We start from the raw sequence: 23593 nt of genomic DNA on the forward strand, positions 1-23593 counted from the left end.
GATTTAAATAGCTATAATCCGATAGTAATCATTGCTATAGATCTTGCTATACTGTAGGTCTCCCCATCTCCTCAGCTCTTTAGTAAACAGAATATACATTTTCAGATCGGGATACCAATTTCATCCAATCAGAGAGGACTCATACTAACATGATACGGAATAAACAAGTGAAATTGAAAGTGATGAAACAAATCAATCAACAGACAAAATTGGAACACAAGCTGATGTATTTTCTGTTTACTGAAGATTTGGAGAGATGGGGAGACTCCATGTTACTGTACAAACACGCTCTATAACTATAAGTAACTTCAACTTTTTAGCCACAACATTTTGTTGAAACAAATAAATGTCTCATACACCTCATTTAAATCATTTAGATCACTGTGGTTTTAGAGTTGACAGGGGATTATTTACAGAATGTATCCACATTAAGTGCATTATTAGATACATTGACCTTCTGTGTCCTTTGTCACACATTGAAGATGTTTGACTGTCATTCCAGAGAAGATGTGAAGAGTTTACTACGAGCTTACACAAAGGAGAAGGGCCAGGCTGCTTTTGATGCTGCTTTTGCTGAGTACTCATCGAATTGGGGACCAACACCCAGTCAGGATGCCCTTAAGATCACTGCTGTGGACATCGGAACAGACTACATGTTTCTGGTTGCTAACCAGGTTGCCCTCTACCTACATGCTGCCAATGCCAAGTGAGAGCAAGTCTACATACTGTACAACTCTCAGTACACTGTAAAACCCATAGTGTCGAAAGAGTGCACAAATGTAGTATTGGGGGCAGACACTCGCGAATAAAACAATATTTTAATGGTGTTTAGAGAAGTTGTCAAAAAACACTTTATGTGAAATGGTTATTGCTAAAAAATATACCAGCGAATCAAAAATTACTTTTCATTCATTAATTCATTATGTTTAAGCTCACAAATATGATGCTATTCTTCCCCAGGTCTGGTCGTACCTACTCCTACCTGTTCACTGAGCCCAGCTTCATGGCCGGTCCAGGCAGACCTTACCCCTTCTGGATGGGAGCTGACCATGCAGATGAGATGCAGTATATGTTTGGCAAACCTTTCACTACACCTACGGCTTATGGGGACAGCCAGCGAGACCTGTCTGCATACATGATCGCCTACTGGACCAACTTCGCCAGGACTGGGTAAAAAAATTACTGAGGACAGTTAGGACAGGTCCGGGCTAAAATAACATAGGCGTTTTGTCCAACTTATATCTTATATAACTTATATACTTGATCCCAAATGACAGGCCATGGGGTCTATTTGCAGAATAGCCCCTGTCGTCCAGTTTCCCCAGCAGTCCCCTGCAGCCCTCATATAGCATAGAGCGGAGCCCATAAACATATCGCTACTTATGCTATATTTGTTGCAGTCAAAAGTGATTTTCCACCACACTGTTATATGATGAAGAATAAAATAGGGCATTAATTTATGAAAAAAAAATACAGATACAGATTTCCTTCCGGACAGCTAATATAATGTGCATAAATGTATTTCCCCCCACAGAGATCCCAACAAAGGACCAAATAGTGTTCCTACTACATGGCCTGAATTCACCAGCACTGGACACAGATTCCTGGAGATCAATGCCAAGATGGATGAGACCTATACGAGGCAGGGATTGCGGACGCGCTTTGTGCGTTTCTGGGCCAGTACTTTTCCTGGCTTGCCAATCCCTAGTGGTGACACTAAACACAATAATGTTTAGAGTAAAATGAACAACAATAATGATCCAAAAATCTGAAATGGTTCTGATCTACAGTACCTCATCCTTTTTTTCTCATATAAATTCGTGAAATAAAGTAATAAAATTATGTTTTGCATGTGTAATAAGCTGCTTATCATTGCTTTTTAAGTGAGAGGGTACATGGACACAAGCTGACCCATGTAAAGTGTGAAATGTACGCAAGTACGCGGACACAGATGACACCGCCTTGCACAGCTGGCACATACAGTACACATCCCTGGTGAACAACGTACGCTCTTATGCACTGGTGGAGGTAATAAACGCACATTACATTTGTAACGCCAGCCTGCTATACCAAACAGAGAGTAGAAGAGAACACAAATCAAGGAGACAGCTTCATTCTGTTGCTTGTTATAGAAACCCTCACTGCAACGTACATCATAGCGTTATGATTTTCAGGTGACACATTCCAGAATGCAGTGATGTGTGAAATCGATCTTGCGCAGCTTGAAGCATTCACGTTCACGTACTTGCATGGAGTATGTTTCCGGTTTTAGTGAATATTACACTTCAGTGGTGATGCATCATGTTATGTACAGTATAGGACTTCTGTTCTGACTTCTGTAACCTTCTTTGACCCTGTGTAGGGTTGGACGTGCTATCTGCTGTTGATTGTGTAATGTGCTTCTACAGGTGTGAAGAACGCAGTGAGTATAATATACTCACTGCGTTCTTCACCCACGAAGGGATTTTCCATTCTCCGGACAGCCGCATATTATGCGGCTGTCTGGAGATAACCGGGAGATAGCCCTGTCAAACACTGGTGAAGACCTGTCACCATACCTCACAGGCAGTTGTACAGTAGCTGTGCTTTGTGCATTGTTTATTTAATAGAATTCAAATGAAATGGATACATGTGACAGTAATAATTCATATTATTATATTAAAACACACCTGTGCTACTTAGCATAAAACATAAATAATTACAAACAAAAAATGTGTTAGTTAAATGGTTTCTGGGCCTTCATCTTATCTCTAACTTGTTTATGTTAGTCCTTTTGGGAATCAGACCACCTGTTTCCATGTGGACAGAGTCAGTCAAGGTCAGTGTAGTTCTAAACTGACAGCCAGAATGAGGTACACAGTAAAATCCTCAGTGTTAATTTTACCCCTGAAGAGAGATCTGCACAACATTAAGAAGGAACCTAGATTCAAGATTCAACATTCAAATATATTATCTGTCAGATGCATTAAAATATTGTTGTGGCAGACTCTGCCAGACTGTGCAAACAATGTCAGTATACTGAAGAAGATTTAAGCAAAACTAGTGCAAAAAGCAACAACAACATACAGAGATTAGAGAATGACCATAGATAAGGCAATAAAGGCATAATAGTGCATATACCATTTAGAATAGCATCTTCCCTGCGTTCCTGAGGTATATATCTAGATATGTTGCAGCCAAAGGAGGATGTACAGAATATAGAATATCCAGAATATGAATGGATGAATAAATTAGCAACAGAAGACATGCAGAATATACATTAATGCAGCAGAACGATGAAGTATATTCAGTACATAGTGCAAATAGCAGTAAATATTATGTGATGAACTATAACAATTCTGAGTTACATACAATCCAGTAGCCTAATGTACTGGATTGTAAAATAATAATAATTGTATAAATATTTATAAAAATCTACTGATAGACCACTTAACCAATGTCCCTGTTTTGGGACGGTGCAATTTCATTATAGGTGAAAATTCAGGTAAAAAAATGATATTTTTTCCAAAATAGTGTAAAAAGCCGATCTACAAGCTCTCAACGTGTCGCGGTGTGACACGTTGTGATACTGGCATGTGACTAAGTATAAAATAGAGCATTTATTGATGAAACAATATTTCAGTTTTTTTGCCCAACATCGACGATACAGACTCATATATAACATGATTAATGTATAAATTACAGTAGATGTATGTTGTTTTCATGCTATGGATCGGTTCAGAGGGCAAATAGGGGTGGCATACGGTTAGAGATATATAACACATGGTAGTGACAGTGGTGACACAACAACGTTTTTGAAATGTTTGAAATAAATAAATAAATGTTTGCCTCTATAGCCCAATAACACGCCCAAAAAGGGATGCCAGGGGTAATGTGGTTAATATTCACAATGTTTTTGTAGTCATGCATGGGGCATGTCATTAATGTTGTATGAATGACGGAGGCTTTGGTTAGGGTGATGGTGTAGTGTTACGTGCTGCTAGAGTTACTCGTCAGTGGAAACCTTGTGTTTACTGCGTGGCTGCAGACCGCACTGATGCTCGCTCTGAACTCCCCACCAGTTTACACTGGGAAACAGTAGGAATATACAGCTATCATGGAGGTAAAGTATTAATACTTTGTTGCTAATGTCTGATTGTGGCTGGCTTTGGTTTTCAGTAATTAGTGTTTGAGTTTAGTTTTTTTTTCATTGTTGATTAATTTCATCGTGAAACAAACACCTGCTGGCTGCTGGCCAAGAGCAGTTAACCACTTAAACCCTATAGCTGATATTGTGTGCTTGTAGATTGGCCATTTCTTTTTAATCATATTAATGTTGCCTATTTTTGCCAAATGTTCGCCTATTTTTGCAGAATTTTAACCTATTACTGTATGACAATGCCCAGAATAGAGACGCTAGCGTTCATGTGTTTACAGATTTGGGTTATTTACATTTATTCCATCAGTCTACATGTCATTTCCTATTATCCTCTTTTTGCCCCTCTATCTGGTTTTCTAGTTGTCTCTGTGCCGGTTGCGTACCCACCAATGGTGTTTTCTGCTTTTCAACGTTCTACTCTTCCACGCCCTGTTGTTTGGGGCCGATTTTGTCGAGGAGTACCTGCTCCAGCCTACGCCAGGTGTGTACACGGACGGTTCGGTCCTAGATGTTCGGGAGAGGGCCAGGAAGCTAGACCTGGGCCTCGAAAGAGAGAACGTGTCGCAGGCCTACACCATCACCAACCCTGACGCCTGTCGGAACCCCGACTTGTTCCTCCTGACTCTGGTATTTAGCTCCCCAGCCAACATCACCCAGAGGGACGCGGTGAGGAGCTCCTGGGGCAATCAGACACACGTCCAGAGTTACCCGGCACAGACTCTGTTCTTCTTAGGGTCGCCCACGACCTCTGCAGCGCAAGATGCCATCAATAAGGAGGCCCGTCAACACGGTGACATAGTCCAGGGTCACACCACGGCGGACTCTTCCCTCCACGGGCGCATCTTGAAGACAGTGATGGCGCTTCGTTGGGTGATCGCTTTCTGCCCTGTGGCCCGCTTCGTCATGCTGACAGATGACTCTGTGTTTGTGAATGTACCTGCCTTGGTAGGCTACCTGCTGGGGCTGCATAGGCACCCTGAGGATCTCTATCTGGGGAGGGTGATCCATAGGGATTCCCCTGACCGTGACCCTAACAGCCCTGGTTACCTTCCCTTAACCCTCTACCATGATAAGTACCTCCCTGACTACTGCGCGGGTACAGCATACGTGCTGTCCCAGGATGTTGTCCGTAAGGTATACGTGGCCTCCGCGGTCGTCCGTGCCCCTGTGCCTGCCGATGTCTTTGTGGGGCTCTGTGCTCAGAGAGCTGGTGTGGTGCCCACACATAGCGCCAGGTTCTCAGGGGATAAACACATCCGCTACAACGCCTGCTGCTACCACTATCTGTTCTGTTCAGCAGGAATGGGGAGTCAGGAGCTGGGCACGGTGTGGGCAGACCTGGAGCAGGAGGATGGCCAATGTTCACTGTTGAAGACTTATTATGGTCTGGTCAAATGCAAGGCTCTAACCTACCTGGATAAGCTGTCCTTCTTCAGCTCCCAGACTCAAGCTGACACCAAGACATAATGGACATGGAGAGTGTTATGATGGAATTCGGCACCTGTGTTCATTGTGTGTGCGTGTGCGTGTGCGTGTGTGTGTGTGTGTGTGTGTGTACACGCGTGTGCATGTTTGTGCATGTGTGCGTGTGTGTGCGTGTGTGCGCACGTGCATGTGCATGTGTGCATGCGTGCATGTTGAGAGGTCTCAGTTTTTATCATATGTAAGAAGGGGGGCTCTAAGGAAAAAGGTTTGGGAACCACTAGTGTGTGGTTAAACACCATAACTACACATCTGCAGTAGTCGGAGACGTGGTCTCCCTACTCTTCCATCGAGTCATTTTGACCCTGGTGTCAGGTATAGGACACCTGCTGGTTGACAAGTAGTACTGCCTGAACACCACAAACCCAATATTTCCACCCTGTAGTTGTACCATACTATGTGTGGCCCCTCAGATTTTTCCTGTTGAGACGTGTATTTATTTTGTATATAAAATGCACTTTGTTTATGTATGCATGCATGCACATGTGCCATGTTTACCTCTGTGATTAGGCATGCCATGCATGTATATGCATGTCCAAGGGAGATGTGTACATTTAATGTGACATGCACTCTGTATAGGCCTATGCGTTTTATGGATGATTCTATCTATATATTTTGTGTTGTGTTTTGGCTTTGGTTTTATTTTCAGTGGTGTGTCTCCAATACTGTTAAAGAGGCCTTCCTGATTATTATAATATATTTTTTAAAGGTAGATGACATTAACGGAAGAGGCCTTGAGTACAATGGAATGAACTTTGCAGAGATCATTTAGCTCTTAGAAATGTTATTAAACTCTAGATATACTTTGTCGTACGATGGAGCATTATTAATTAAATCCAGACACAATTGTGTGTGTATTGGTTTGTGTCTTATAGAGACCTTTATGACAACAATAACATGTTCCTTATTCTGCTTTTTGTTAAGCCATCCCTAGTTATGAATTCATTTTAAACTTGATGGTTATTTTAATTAGAAAAGGGGAAAGAAAACAACTAAATCACTCAACATCAAATAATCAAATAATTGAAAAACAAAAGAACAAAACAGTTGTTGTGTTCAATAATACGTTTAAGTCTTTCAAAAGTTCAAACTGCCCTGAAAAAGCATCTGCCAGAAAACTACAAGATCCCCTTGAAATGAGAGGTCTTACACTGCAGCAGATTTTCCCTTTTCTTTTTTTCTCCTCTGTAAATATAGCTATTTGTATTTGTTGATGACATCATGTATTATTGTTAATATTCTATGCTCTGTTGATGAATTGAATACATGTCGGACCACTATGGAAACAAGTTACACGTTCTTTTGTATTATCCTTTTAGCATGTTCACTTTTTTGACTAATACAGTATTCAATCAATCAATAAAAAAAAAAACAGCAACAGTAGCCTACATCAAAGTTAGATTAAAAGAGTCAAAACTGGAGTCCCTATAGGAAATGTCATTATAGGTGAACATCGTCAAAAATTGTGAAAAAAAGTTTAATGTATTATGACATTTTTCCAAAATTTGGTCAAAAAATATAAAAGGTCAAATAAAACCTAGCAAAAATAGTCGATCTACAAGTTCATAGGGCTTAAGTGGTCAAGAAAGTGTCAGCACAAGAAACACATGGATCCAAACCCAAGGATAGTACATGGATTTTATAAAAATCTATATCATGATGCAATGTCTGTCAGACCATTACAAATTTAACTAACTTGTAGAAGAACTGCAGAGAGGTGAATGGATGCAAGCACAGCACAGGTTGTAAAAATAGTAGGCTATACCTTCCTGCTGTCTGAGGCCTGATTCATAAGCCACTTAGGTGTCGCGAGCGACACAGTCATAAGACGTAGTATAAATTAAGTATAACCCTGTCTGCCTACAAATGTGTACCACAAGTTGTAACACTGTACCTCAATTAAAGACATTAATTACATTACTGGTTCCACTAAGCTATTTTGTAGTCATTTAATTCATCCTCATGCCCACTACAAGAGATATGATAGGCCTAACATTTGACATTGATTAATATACAGGATAGAAACCTTTCAAAAAATGTTTTTTCACGCCATTGTACCATATAGGCCTATATTAGGCTATACATACAGGAATAGTTAAGGGTTTAACTATAGGGTTGCTGCCAAGGACTGCCAAGCACTGTTTCGGGGGACATCTGGTGTTGAGCGACAGTTATAGCACTGCAATGCTATGTGACATTTTATTCTGACCAGGAGGCGCTAGAGGGACCACACTGAGTCTGTCTGTTCACCATGTCTTTCGGGACATGAGAATGGATCAAAGGGTCTTTTAACCGGGTTAGGGTTACTCCCTATTTTGGGCATGTCTCTATAGCTCACAACGTCGCATCCCTTTCATTACAACAGCAATATTTTAAAGGGCAAAATAAGCTTTATGTTACTAAACAATATTTAGAATTGGGTCCGACTCTGAATCAAGAAGAAAATGAAATGATATTTCCTATTTCAGATTAACCCATTCATTCATAATACATGATCTAATTATGAAGAGGTTTATAATTAGTGATTATTCAAACGTGCACCTCCTTCCACAAGTGAAAGAGAGAACTGTAAAAGTTCCCACTACTGCAAGTGTGTTATTTCAGCCACCTACCAACAGAGGGGGCTAGAGACTGCAGCTCCTCCAGGCATTATGCTTATAATTTGCACAGCCCAGTGTACAATTATAAGTATTCAAATGTACTGCAGGGTAATTCATATTTCGGCTGTCCTTCTAGTGGCAAGTGCTGCCCAGTTAACCGTGGCCTACACAAATTAACACAATTATTTCCATCAAAATGTTTCACAGGCATATTGCATTACAGCTTGGGTACATCATGGACTTTCGCCGGAGCAAAGATACCCCCAGCCCCTGCATAAATCATGGGGAGACAATGGTGTTCGTGGAAACCTACAAGTTCACACCTGAACAATAAGGTGAACTGGACTGATAATGCAGAGGCCCTCAATGAAGGGCCAGAGCAAACTGTTCTTCCTGAGGAGCCTTATACGTAACAGGATGCTGCAGATGTTGTAGCCCAGTGGTTCTCAACCTGTGGGTCGAGACCCCCAGGGGGTCCCCACAGGATTTTGGGGGGGTCCCCAGATGACAGTGAAGTGACAATTCAAGGACTTTTAAGACCTTTTCAATACCTCCAAAAAAAAGAAGAAGACCATTACTGCATCAAAAGTAATCGACAAACTATACTATAAAAACTGATCAAACATTGGCCAAATCGTCAAATAATATAAGAAAGAGGCAAATAAAAAATGGAAAATAGTCGATCTACAAGCTCACATATCTTCGCAACGCGAGGCGTTGTGAGCTTGTAGATCTGCTATTTTCATCTGTGGAACCGAGTCAAACTAATTGTAATGCCTCCTACATTCCAAGTGCTTATAAGGGTCCCCAGTTAAAATATGAACAGGTTGAGAACCACTGTTGTAGTCTACCAGTCTGTTGTGGCCAGCGTCCTCTTCTCTGCAATTGTATGCTGGGTTCGTTACATCAACAAAAGGGACAGTAACAGGCTGAACAAGCTAGTGAAAAAGGCTGGCAAACAACAGGATGGTGTGGAGGTGGTGGTGGAGATGAGCCCAATGAGGAAGCTGGTGGCCATCATGGCTAACCATAGAGTTATAATATAATAGAGGCTATTCATCTCTATGAAAGTTGCTCAATGACGTTTGAAGCACCCGGAAGTCTGCCGGAAGTATAACATTGGGTCCATTGTGTCTATGCAATAGAGTCTGCCGGAAGTACCAATATTGGGTCCTGAGCAGGCGCACAAACGGTAGATGCACGCACAGTAGCATTTTAAATGCGGAAGTGTTGCATTCTCAGATTGACCACCAGGTGACGGCCGCTTCACTGTTCTACCGCGGCTCTGGGGGCTTGTGGCTAACCCTTCCCATCTCCCTCAAGAAGGAAATAGAAGGGCAACAATGCAGATTCATCTTTTCAGTACGGAAGACAGACGGACTGGGTTAGTCCTTTGTGCCGGCATACGACCAGGCATCCGGCAGGTCCGTGGTCGTGGTGGTTGAATGATCAATATGACTCTGGTTCTTGCGACTCTTAGGGACTAAATCACGTGTATGCACGAATGCCCACGCATGCACGCACATGCAAAAAACCTTGCAAGGCCCTATTTTATACATTGGCAGGACTAAGGACTAATGACTAATGACAATGTGACTCTTGTACTGGTGTCTTTGTACCTTTCTGTGTTGCATTCTCATCATCTGTCTTTTGTATGATTGCTGTAACTGCCTTGCGACAAAATTTCCCTCCTGGAATCAATAAAGGCCTATCTATCTGCAGTGGTTGGAGGTGGTCTGGTCTCCCTACTCTTACATTTAGAAATGTAGGCCCTGGTGTCTGAAGCATTACTGCCAGAAGCTCAACATGCAATATCTTCCAGGTCAATTGGGAATTCTGTCTTAGTTCAGTAATAAATTAACACAGAGCATTTTACTGTGTAGGAATAGTCTGGATTCAGATCCCCTCCATCCATGGCCAAGCTACTGGCCTCTACGGCAGGTTGTGTGTTGGTCCACTGCCATCCTATTGAATTGAGCAGGACAAAATGAGTTTGAGGCTCAAGTGAAGTCAGTCACAGCTGGCTTGAATCTTGATCTTGGATTTTGATCTTGAGGTACCCTGTATGCCTGAACATTGCTGCAGTCAAATGCTGTGTTAATTTAACTCTGAGAGGGTACAAATGTAACCAAATGGACCCGTAAGGGTCCAGTATACATTTGTACATTGACATTCATCTGATCTCAAAAGGGCCTGGCTCCCATCCTGTAACCTAATGGGATTTACTGTACTCTGACTCTGAATATAAAAGCATGGAAGCAAATAAGCAATGCCAATGCAAAATATGATTTAATGACAGGGATTAGGGCCTCAGGTCACTGTTTTAAGTATCATCCACATACACCACAAATCCCTCATCAATTCATCTGTCAAGATGTTAGGATTTTCGAAGAGAAAGTGGAACAAGAGAGACAGTGTGTCACAGCTGCAACGCATTGTGAGCTTGTAGATTAGCTATTTTTGGTATGCAAAAGCAGGCTGTATCCCAGCAGGCACAACTACGTAGGCCTATAAATCAGGCTTAACTGGTTGAACACAACCCCATTGCCTAAACCTTTGCCTATCCCCAAATACCTCATCCTAACCCTAACCTGAATATTTTCCTAATTGTAAACCTAATTCTATAAATATATATATTTTCAAACTATAGAACAACCTTTTATGTTGTGAGGACCAGGACAAGTGTCCTCACAATGGCTATCCTCCTATAATTTGACAAACCTCTGTAGTCGTGTAGTCGCGTCTGTAGTCGTCGGTGAAGCTGCCCGGTTCTCCTCACTGGCTGAAGCAATTGCTCTGATGGTCTAGTTTCTCAAATTCTACTATACTTGTGGGGACATTTGGCACTTGCAAGTATACAGTAGACACACACACACACACACACACACACACACACACACACACACACACACACACACACACACACACACACACACACACACACACACACACACACACACACACACACACACACACACACACACACACACACACACACACACACACACACACACACGGGATTGGAGGGGTTGGTCAGCTGCATGTGGGTGGCGCAGCGCTCTGATGAATGCCTCCACTCAGAGCGCTGCATCTCTGCACTAACACTCATCAAACCAGAGAGAGACAGTCTCATTTCAACAAGAGTCGGGGGCTCCTCAGTTACACTGGAAATCTGTTGCTGAAAACTGATTCAACCACTTGAACCCCAGCATCCCTATTCTGGGGGGAACATTCACCAAAAACCAAAGACCAAAAACCAAATCGCTACGGCAAAAATTGCCAATCTACAATCTTGTAGAGCGGATATTTTTGGCGAGGGAATTTGGTGTAGACAGAAAAAAAGCGATCCAAGTAGCCTACAGTTTGTAACTCAAGTCCGTTTCTCTAAGAATAGAGGGCTTAAGTGGCTAACAACATTAACCTTGGCGTTTTGGGTTTGTCTCTACAGAATTGTGGGATTTTCAATTTCTTGAAAAATTTTAATAATAATGTTTATTATTATTATCATTTTAAATGGCAGATCGACAAGCTTACAATGCGACACACTTACAATGCGACACATCGACACATCGCGACACGTTGCTTGTGAAAGTATAAAATAGGGCCTTGCAAGATTTTTGCATGTGCGTGCATGCGTGGGCATGCGTACATATACGTGATTTAGTTCACAGCACATTATTTTCATGGTCGTTTTCTCTCAGAGCATAGCCTCTGTATTCATGTGGCTCCTCCGACCTACTTTCGCTGACGTAAGAGCAGCAACCTCAGGGATGAACCCCTCGTCTTCTTGACATGTGGTTTCACTCCTTTCCCTTTTTGCAAACTTCATCTTTCACTTGAGGTTTGGGGAACCTCAGGAAGCCTGTTTCAAGGCAGTTGCCCAACTATACTGCTGCTTTGGACTTTTTCCCTCTTTCTCCACGTTTGTGCTCTCCTTGCAGTGATTAAGCGAAAGCTGGAAGTGAACTGTGATACATCAGCATAGTTTTCTCACATTGTAATACACAGCATTGTGAGCTCGTAGATCAACAATTTTCACACAATGTTTGCCTTTTGTGAGATGCTCCGAATAGGGATGCTAGGGTTGAAGTGCTTAAAAATGAAAAACAAAAAGACCTCAGCTTATGCTGAAAGTTATATACAGTATCTGGTAGCTGGTATATGTTTGTGTGTGTTGGTATATTTTGTGTTTGTGCTGGCTGTGCTATTGCAGATTTACTGTATAAATTAAATAGATACATACATCTTACAACTCATTCTCTCTGCCCAGCAAACATGTGGCTAGCCCTTTTACACGTGTTTGTTTATAGGGAGTCAATTTAAACATGACAGAGTCATGCGAGGACTCATCAGTCAGCGCTGTCACGAATGGTGATGGATGGTTGGAGACCTGCTCTGTAATAGAGTGTATCAGATCACAGGTTATTAGAGGGTTACATTTGCTGATGGTTTCTGGTGCGGTATTGGCAGGGCTGTCACAAAGATATATATATATATAATATATATATACACACACACACACGTATACATGTATATACTGTATATGTAGACAGTATATATCATATGTTGAATATCGTCGTCGTTGCTATGGTGGAAACCTTGTATGTCCAAAACCGTTACTTTTCAGGATGAAATAACCTCTGTTTCAATGTGTCCAATGTAGTTATAATTTAGATACAAGCTCATATTAATATTTATTGATTAAATATTAAAAATACCAGCAGACAGACTTGAACACTTTCAACCTGGTGTCCAGCTATTTTGGGCATAAAAAAAGAACAATTCAAAAATCTTCTAAAATAGCTCATAAAGCAGCAAGCTGAGAGCTTGTAGATCAGCAATTATTGCTACTTTGTGCGATGAAGTATAAAAAGGTTTCTGCCTGGCAGCCATTATGTTGTAAGGAACCCATGGTATCATTTACTTTTATGTGGCCCAAAATTCGTGACAATGGCCCTATATTTCCTTCTACTTTAGCAGATTCTATTGATACTACTTTAATGTTACTTGTGAATGCGCCCATGTTCTCTTCCAGATAGACAGTCACAGCCCTTTACCAAACCTCTTTGGTTCTTCTTTCTTTCTTTCTTTCTTTCTTTTGAAGGCTTAACAAACTGCAATCAAATTCAACAGTGATGTCGAAATGGAATATTATGGCTCCAAATTGTATAATTATTTTGGATTGATGGATACTAGCATCTACTGTTGGTATACTATACATTTGACCACAATAGTTAAGAATGTTATTTAGATAGTATGCTTTTTAGATGTATGCTAGCTTTGATGTTTACCTGGTATCTTAGTTTCTTTGAAGCATTATATTGTTCTCCTTGCACTCTACTTACCGTATGTGACTACTTGTCGTTAGTTGACTAAGGTTTATGACATTTACTCTGATTATGCACTTGTAAGTTGCTCTGGATAAGGGCGTATGCTAAATGCCTAAATTGTAATTGTAATTGCATTATGCAACAAAATACAACCAGCCACACTTTGATACACCTAGTTATGCAGATGTTCCTGAGAAAAGTATATTTCCCATAGAGTATTGAATTGTCATGACACAGTCGCAGTGACTGCTGTCCTGTAATCACTCCAGTCAAACGGTTAGGGAAGGGTGTGGAGCTCTGAAGGGGCCCAAATTGGAATCTACAGGAGATTGAGGAAAAGACCAGTAATACCAGAAATTACAAAGCTGGGTTTCCCAATAAAACAACCTCATCATGCAACACATCTCATTAAAACTTCCTCCTAAGAGCTACACAGGGCTCCAGGGAGAATTTCTACAATTTCTCACAATGGCAGCCCAAATCAGACTTTTGGCTTACGCAGATTGGAAATTTAGCAAGTCTGAAATGCAAAACAAATGATAAATAAATTAAAATGGAAACTGATTTGACTTTTACTTAGATTTGAACCATATATAGTGATTTGAAATGTGATTCTAATTATATGTTGCAGTCTGGACACTCTGACACTGTAGCCTAATTTATTTGTCTGTCTGTCTGTCTGTATTTCTTTCTTACCTCGAAGCACTTCGAGGTAGAGGAGCACTTGATGACAAAATCATAAATGAAGCAGTTTTGAACTACAGCAGTATTTTGTGATCCACATTTTTCAACAATCCTACTATCCTGTTTCCTATACTATCCTACAATAAAATGAAGAAAACTGTCATTCTATTTGTCCTCATCCATTTGTCTCCTCAGTGGATTGACCAATCAATCTGAAATTGCACATGGGCATTGATCATTGACATGCAGGGAGTGAGAAAGCTGATATTTCACTTTCACTTAGCATTTTTGTCACAGGCTATGGCATCTGTAGTCACATTTACGGTTTGGACGGACGGTGGGTGGAGATGGAGGGAGTGACTCATAGGAACAGTGCCAGGGTATATGATCGGCAGGTGTTTCCGTGTTTCTTAATGTGCTCTCCACTTTACAAGCTGGAAATGGCACTGCGTTGAGGCTACACACACCACAATGCCAGAGAGAATGCCAGCAGAGAGAGAGAAAGCTGTCTGGAAAAGTTACAAAAGCAAGCAACAGACCCAGCAAGGCTGGGCTATATAGAGCCAATATAATCCTGGGTTGTTGTTGTGTGTAGTCAAAACGCAGAAGCTTTAATTACAAAATGGTCTCATCAATCGTGTCAGCAAGAAACCACAGTAACACTATCCTACAGTGACATAACCACCAGTCGTCAAATGGGTAAATGTATACAGTTAGGGTGCGGTCACACATGCACGACTGAAACAGACATGTCCTGTTCACTATGATCGATCTGAAATTGTCAAATTGAACATGTGCATTGCCATTGGCATAAGGACTGATGAAGCTCAGCCTGTTGTTTATTACTATCTTTTAACACAGGCCACCAACTCAGTGACCTTGTAGTTAGAGTGTCAGACCTGAGACTGGGAGCTCTGGGTTTAAATCCCGGCCGAGCTATACCAAAGACAAAAATGGTACCCAATGCCTCCCTGCTTAGCCTTGGATTAGGGTTACGCCATGTCCAAGGGGTGTGCTTGTACATCATGGCATCACGGTAGAGAAACAGGAGATAGGCTCTTGACCTATGGTCCACATGGCTCGGTTCCCAAGGCTACCTTGAACCTTCACATGAGCCATGGGATCTGTAGTTGCGGTTGTCACAAGTCTGCATGCAGTTTGTGTACACACATCCCTGGGTATGAACTACTAGGTCTACTTTAGCATACCCAGTTAGGCATAGCCTTAAATATTCCAATAAAACTGGCAGTTTGATTAAGATTAAAGATTTCACCAATCACTTTTAAAGCCCTGCATGGACAGGCTCCCAGTACATTACGGATATGCTAGGCCCCCTATGCTTGGCCTCAGATCTTTAGGTAGGGCCCTCTTGGTTGCTCTTAAAACTCGCCTCATTACCCGGGGTGATAAGGTTTTTGAAAAAAAAGGCCCTGGGCACCTAGGCTCTGGAAAGCCCTGCCTGAGGATCTGAGGCTAGCTAAATCAATTGCTTCTGAAAACACACCTTTATGTTAAGTGTTTATCTTAAGTTTATTTGTCTATGACAGCTCTAATTTTATAACTTGTTTCATCCGTTTGATTTATGTTGTACTTGCTTTGTTTGCTTTTTTTAAAAACATGTACGCTAAAGCATTTGTAACTTTGATTGGAAAAGCGTTTAAGATACAGTAGCAGTTGACATATAGGTTTTTACAATATATAATTTGGAGAAGTGGCATAAACCTTGTTTGTTTCACCTGGGGTGCCATGTTCTGTCAAGCCTGACCAGCAGCTTTATGCAATTTGTGTTGCATTTTCCAATGTTAAAGATAGGACACTTGCAAACCTCAACCTTTTGGGGAAGTCACAGGATGTTCTTTCACAACTATGCATGCACGTTGCATGTCATAGTTGCTTCTACTTTTGTTGTTCTGTTAAAACAGAAAGAAAGAAGAAGAGCTGGTATTTGAGAGCCATTTATGTTCCGCAAAACCACAGAAATGGATTGCACGCATTTGAAATATTTTAACTATTACCACAGCTACTGTTGGAAACATAACAGTTTACCATTGTCTCTCATCGAAAATGATTCATGACATCCAATTAACGTCTGGGGCCTTTCATACCAGTCTACATACCACTTTAAGGACCCACGTTCCACTTTCAACCTGGCGTCCTTATTTTGTGCATGTCATAAAAATGTGTGTGTGTGTGTGTGTGTGTGTGTGTGTGTGTGTGTGTGTGTGTGTGTGTGTGTGTGTGTGTGTGTGTGTGTGTGTGTGTGTGTGTGTGTGTGTGTGTCCATTGGCCCAATTGCCGTGAAACTGCACGCACACTCCCTGGATGCCAGAGCAGAATCTCTGCCCCATATTTTTCACATCCGCCTGTTATAGCACCACCAGGAGGCCGATTTTTACCAAACAAATCTTTTGATATTGCTCCTACAGATTTTGTCCAAACATCACGCAAATCGGTATAAATTATCTCTATAGTTTTCATATTCCATCCTGAAGCTAAAGATTGGCTTCCAGAATTTGCAGGTGGGGCCCGTTTTGAACAAATTGCCTCAGATCATGAATGCCGCATCCGATTGCTGTGAAACTTTGCACGCACATTCCCACTAGGCCGAGGAAGAAATGCCACCCTATGAACGATGCCTTATTACAACAACCATAGTATAAGTTGTTCTTTTAAACATTTGCTTTTTTTAAATAAAATAAAATAAAATCTACACATTTTCAAAAATAGTGAAAAAAAAGCAGATCTACAAGTTCGTGAAGCGGCGTGTCGTGAGCTTGTACATCAGCTATTTTTGCTATTTACATTTACAGAGTGATAAGACTGATAACACGTGCTATAGAAGCTATTTTGCACAGATATGAATACCGGTGTGCCTTGAGATTTTAACTTTGGTGCCTTGAGCACAAAAAGTTTGAAAACCACTCGTCTAGATGATACAGTACAGTCAATTGAGGACTATTATAAAGGAGAACGATTGCATAATGTATAGGCTAACAGCTAAAATTTAACAAAGGTTTAAAGAAGCTTCCAACTAGCTTTATAATTATTATGCGGGGGTTGTACCCAATGTTTTACCTGTGACAGATACGACCATTTGGATCAGTCCAGATCAAGTCCTTCCACTGTTATTACCATGCAGACTGATTATTAAAGTGCACTGTGATCTTGAACGAGGTAGCATTCTAACTGCAGCAGTTATCTAGCTACAGTACAGTGATTCAGATTCAACTTCACATCACAAGATTACAGATTTAAACGAGTGGTTAAAATTATTTTTCGTACAAGCTCCCAGCATTTGCAGTTTCAAGGAAGCATTAGAAAGGGGGTAGGGGGGATTGGGGATTGCTGGCAGATATAAACGGCAGACAGTATAAAATCACAGTTGTGTATGGTTAAAGGTGCTGTAAGTGATATTCTTTTGTTAAGAGAAGCATTAAAAAGCTCTATATTCTGTTAGTAATCATTGTTATGGCGTTTTTTGTCAACATTCTTAAAGATTTTATAATAATAAAATAATGACCTGTCCAAAATAGCGACGCCAGTTTGAAAGTGGTGAATGTTTTCAGTAAATGGTGACAAACAGTAACCTAAAACAACAGAAAGAAACAAACACAGAATAGCATTAGCCAAACGAAAGGCTATAATTGAGTCTAAAACTGACACAGACTGAAAATACAATGAAATGTAGCCTATTGAAGACGAGCTAGTCTATAATCATATGTTGTTGTGCTACAAAACCCTTTTCTAGGGTCGTTAGATCAGTTCGCCAGTGAATTGTTTTTGGGACTGTTGTGTAGGCTACCTTGTTTTGTGTTTTGTGTCTTGTTATGTCATTTTGTTATTTCTGGAACATATTAGCTCAACTGTTGCTATTTTACCACACTAATTCTCGCGACCCTATTTTTGGAATTGCGTAATGTTTCACCATTATTTTATTTTACTTCAAGAATAGTGAAAATAGCAGATCTACAATGCATTGTACATTTTCAGCCAAGATATTTGTGTGGAGCGAAAAGAGGAAGGGATCTAGTAGAGCCCTTGGTCAACTAAGTATATAGGGTTTAAGTGGTTAATCCTACACTCATCCTATGTGTAATTGTGTATCGCCACAGTGCATTTCATCCACTTGAGGGGCAGTTCATTTATTTCAGTGATGGTAGCTTTCCATCCTTTGGGGTTTCTATTCTAAAAAGTCCTAACCACTGAGTAATTCCAGAGGGGGACAGACAATCCAGCTGGAATCTTCACAGGCATCCAGCGGGGTCCTTAACCCATTGAGACCTGAAGCCGATTCTACATGTCTCCTAAATCTCAACAGTTTTCTGAAAAACGTATGTTTCTATATCAGTGGTGCTCAATCTTTTTCATGTCCAGGACCCCCAAAATGATATGTATTTGGCCGCGGACCCCCATCAAAATATTTTGTTCCAGGGACCCCCAGAAGCAAAGATTTGAGTTAAAAATGTTCGCTTTAAAAAATATATATATTCAAAGATTTGCACACATTTTCACGATTTTTCAAAAATAGCAGATCTACAAGCTCGTAGCGCGGCACTCGGTGCCGCGCTATGAGCTTGTATATCTGCTATTTTTGAATAGCTCAAAGTGTAAAATAATGCTTTTTAGCTCAAATCTAAAAATGACACAGTTCCAGGTCTTAATGGGTTAAATCTATCTATATTCAGCAGGGACATTATTTTACACCAGAGTTTATGAGAGCTGGAAACAGTCCTCATTAGACTCTTTCAGCTTGTGCTCCATCACACTAACCAGACCCATGGATTTGCATTTAGGTACAGAGATTAGAGGATGTATGTCACAACACAATGGAAGAGATGGGAAGACAAAGCTGATGGCTTCTAAGATGAATGGAGGGACAAATGCTGTAGAGTAGAGTAACAATAATAGACATGGAATGGCTGTGAACAATTGTTTGTTATAGGATGGGAGTCACACCGTGTGTGTGTGTGTGTGTGTGTGTGTGTGTGTGTGCGTGCGTGCGTGTGTGTGCGTGCACTGATAGTGAGAGACTGACTGTGCCTGCGTGCGTGCGTGTCTGTAAAACAAACTGCAAACTCACCTCAGAGACATGTTATGGGAGAACAGCAATACACCTGCGAGGAGAGCGCTTGTCCGCATCTGCGTCTGTATGAGAGGGAGAGAACTTCTGTGTGAGCCAATGTCACACTCACAACACCATTTGTCCAGTTCTGTTTGTGAAGCCAATCTCAGCTGTTATCGCTCAACTGTGGAAATCCCTTGTTAAATATTACTATTTCATTCAAATTGCTGGTGAGACCTGAATAACAGTGGTGAAAAATAAGAACATTTACTTAACATTTACATTTACTTAAGTACTGTAGCCTACTTCAATAATTTCTCCCTATGCTTTTTCACAGCTGAGCAGTCAGTTTGTGTACAGTACATTACATTGACCCATTTGTGACCATGACAGTGTGACTGATATTTTTCTTTGCACAGTATGTAATGTGAGTGAGGTGCTCCTATCTATATTCCTTATAAAATTTAACAGAACTATTATTATTACAGCAAACATTCACTTCAGGAGCCACTCTCCATTTGTTTCAACGGGTTGTTTCAATCATAGAGTTATAATACAGTTTTTAGATTACATTATAGGAACTCCTCTCTCTCTCTCTCTCTCTCTTTCTCGCGCACACACACACACACACACACACACACACACACACACACACACACACACACACACACACAAATTAGGTCAGCCACTGATTGAAAATTAGTGACAGCTGTATCAAAGAGGAGAGTTACCTTCGTAACATGATATGATGGAAGACTGATGGAGGTCTTCCTATAGACCCCTAAACAAACGACGTCACACTGGCTCCAAACGTCATACTGGCTCCAAATGAAACCCATTCTGTCAGGTCTAGCTAGGACGCGTCTCACTAGCCAACACACAAGAGGGGGTTGGGGTGCGCTCCAAAACAACAGGTTGAGAATTGATTGCATGAAACAATCACCTGTGCATCCAGTCTCAATGTTGGTAAACAAATAATTGGTACAGAAGTCCTGACGTCACTCGTTCATCCCCTGGGTCGTAAAGTAATTTCTCTATGGAGAATAACATGGATCATCAATAGCCCTGAAACATGACTGCCAGACGAGCGTCATGTGAACCATGGCTAGGTCATCATAGAATCGTCTCATATAAGAATTGGGGTCCAAAAATAACAAACTGTCTCGGCGATATTGTCAGGGAGGAGGCTAATTCGGCGGAAGTAACATTAGCGTTGTCTCACCGTCAGTCGATGCTTCATGTCCATGTGAGTAAAACCGCCGGGGTCATTTGTTTATGTTTGGACACAATTCTGACGCGATATTAAACACGTGGGAATTCAGAACTGGGGAAAAAAACCGCGACCCAGGTAGGATGCGTAAATGACGTCAGACTTCGGTGCTCTTGGCTACTATTGACTCAAGTGGCTAGTAGCTACCATGTTCAGGTAATGTTTTGCCTCTACCTAAGCCACGCCTACTGAAAAACATAATGTTTACTATCAGAAAAAGCGGTCTTACGTCTTCAACTGAACTGCTAGCCTAAAGAAAGCAACAGGTATATATATGTGAACTATAAAGTAGAATGAAGTAGAATAAGATATGCACACACTTGCAGGGTAAAATATATTTCTATATCATATTTCAGGAAGACATACACACAATTTTTGCATTTTTCAAAATTTTCAAAGATCCTGGCTTTGACCATTGTATTTTTTAGTGATTTAAAAATATGAAAGTTGTACTGTTACATGATTTTAGTCTTTGGGCTCAAATGAGGATTGTGCAGGCTAATGAAATATGTAGGAAATTGTTCCCAGATAGCCTATGAGAGTTACAGAATTATTTTAGCTCAGACAGACAGACCCCCGCGCATGTGCGCACACACACACACACACACACACTTGCTTATAACAAGAGAACAAGTGGTAAAATAGTCTAGGGTAAAATATTTTCCTGAGGGAGAGCCGTGCCGGGCGCCGAGTCGGTCGAATCGGTGCTTGTCCAAAACCGGCGATCCAAAGCCGCAAATCAGATTTGTCCTGGGTTCGATTCCCGCCGGGGACGCTGTGGGCGCTGGGGGCGTGTCCTCTCCTCCGCGTCATCAGTGCCCATACCCTAGGTGGGGTTGGCGAAAGGGCCTTAAATTTCTGTGTGGAGTTTGCTTGTTCTCCCCGTGTCCCCTAGGGTAGGTACCCTCACAAAAAACATGTAGTCATCCTGGTCTCTATACTGTCTCCCCTGGTCAGCCGGGGCGCCTGATGGAGGGGAAAGGAACTGGTTGGAATAACGTGTTCGTTCCACGCGCTACGTCCAACCGGGGAAACTCCCCCCTGTCAGGTGATAAGAAGCGGCTTGCTAGCTCCTCGTGCATTGAAGGGTGCATGAGCTCAGTTCTGGGCTCTCCCTAGGCTGGCAGAGGGAGAGTAGCGCCCAGGATTACACGCAATTGGCACTGGGTGAAAAAATGGGTTAAAAATAATAGGATCAAAATTTTGAATAAAAAAAAGCATACACTTCATATGGGGATTTAATCCCTATATGAAGTACACTGATGTCATCAATATGACATCATAGACTGGCCTAGACTCCTTATTTGGGCATGGAACTCATATATAGGCATAAAACGGACAGAGAGACCAGTACAACGGGTATTGCATAACTGGGTGGGGCATGCATTTCCAACTTGCATTGTTCCCGAGTAGGCTGGTGCCCAACGGGCACCTGTCTTATGTAATATGTAATTTCAATTCAAACTCAATAAGATTGTCATGTAGTTTTAATCACTTTCAACCTGGCATTTCTATTTTGGGCATGTCACTATTGTCAACATTTTTCAAAGATTGTGTGTGGGTGTGTGTTTAGTCCAATATGTGTCATTCGATTTACGTCCATCTTTCTCAGGCACTTATTGGATTGACCCCAACCTGGGCTGCTCTTCAAATATGAAAGGAGTCTCCTGCAACTTCTCTGGAGGAGGATAGACCTGCCTGAAGACAATTACAGTAAGGTAGCTCTGAACGCTAATTGGCATTGAAAAGTTTTGGAACCCCTGTCCTAGTAAACTGGTCCAGCTTACTAGTCTCAATATTTGAATGATTTTTCATCGCCTCCTTGAGAACAGTGGTTCTCAAAGTGTGGTCCAGGGACCCTCAGGGTTCCTTGAGGGAGTTCCAAAATGCTGTGCACTCAGAGTACACTCCATTTGTACACCATAGGGGTAAGTAAAAATGACTGTGGTATTGGCGTTATTCAGTGAATGTGAAGGTTGACACAGGCCAAGTCAGTGCTGGCTGTCAGAGTGTGAGTGCTGTGTGTGTTGGTGTCCTCCATAGAAGAAAGTGTAATGTTTAGACTTAGGGGTGCGCTGTGTCTTTTGATCTTGATATATATGTTTGCGTGTACATACAGTGTGGACACACCAGAGGCACACATAAACATTCTTTCCAACCCTGTGGCAGCCTTGAATATAGTCTTTAACGCCAGGAAGAGCCCCACCCACCACCATTTAAGTAGAAAGATTTTATGAATATGCAGGATATGAATGTAGCCTACTCATTTAAGTGGGAGAGCCTTAATTTCACCTCGCATGTGTCAACCCTCAAACATTTTGTTGAAGGCTGTGTTCAGGACAGAAAGAAAAAATGTAGAGCATCATTTGGTGGTGAAGCTGGTGAACGTGGCACTATTACTGACTGTACATATCTTGACGTCGTCTGGTGATGTTTGAGGTCACGCCATCTTATTGTCTCCGCCAGGCCGAAGGCGTGGCCGAGACTTAGCCTGGTAAACCACCAATTTCATTTTCATGAATGAAAATGAAATTGAATTTCCCCGCGCCCGGGGTGGTTTACCAGGCTAGCCGCCTTCTTCTTCTATGTTTTGCACCCCGTCCGTCCGTCCGTCCGTCCATCCGTGTGTGTGTGTGTGTCTGTGTCCAACGGCCATCTGTGAGCAGCTAATCTTCGGCCCGTTGGCCCGATCGACGTGAAACTGTGCACACACACTCAATGGATGCCAGAGCAGAACCTCTGCTCAAATATGTTCACATTGGCCTGTTATGGCGCCACCATGAGGCAGACTTTAAAAAAAATATATATATATATTTTGTCCCAACACCACCCAAATCAGTACACAGTATCTCTATAGTCATGTGATCAAGACAGATCTGTCAGATTTTTCATATTCCATCCTGATTGGCTAAAATTGGCTTCCAAAGTTCGCCGGGAGTGGTCCGTTTTGAACAAAATGCCTCAAATCATGAACGCAGCGTACCATTGCCATGAAACTTAAATTTGCACGCATGCACATTCCCACTA

General features: G+C 41.6%; 3 protein-coding genes across 3 annotated transcripts in view; 2 read left to right on the forward strand and 1 right to left on the reverse strand.

Annotated features, from left to right (window-relative positions):
- The window catches only part of nup188 (nucleoporin 188), a 305112-nt gene that overhangs the window by 5489 nt on the left and 276030 nt on the right, over nucleotides 1–23593 (reverse strand). The gene's annotated exons all lie outside the window — the stretch shown is intronic.
- On the forward strand, nucleotides 483–2523 carry LOC308078934 (bile salt-activated lipase-like; the record flags this gene model as incomplete). Its single annotated transcript, XM_080420275.1, has 4 exons — nucleotides 483–706; nucleotides 961–1170; nucleotides 1535–1680; nucleotides 2363–2523. 4 exons carry the CDS (start codon nucleotides 483–485, stop codon nucleotides 2521–2523), a joined length of 741 nt encoding a protein of 246 aa, XP_080276401.1.
- On the forward strand, nucleotides 4097–5605 carry b3galt9 (beta-1,3-galactosyltransferase 9; the record flags this gene model as incomplete). Its single annotated transcript, XM_080420276.1, has 2 exons — nucleotides 4097–4102; nucleotides 4499–5605. The coding sequence occupies 2 exons, from the start codon at nucleotides 4097–4099 to the stop codon at nucleotides 5603–5605; spliced, it is 1113 nt and encodes a 370-aa protein (XP_080276402.1).

Source organism: Gymnoscopelus braueri, assembly GCF_963280865.1.
Source record: "Gymnoscopelus braueri genome assembly, chromosome: 22".
Taxonomy (NCBI): domain Eukaryota; kingdom Metazoa; phylum Chordata; class Actinopteri; order Myctophiformes; family Myctophidae; genus Gymnoscopelus; species Gymnoscopelus braueri.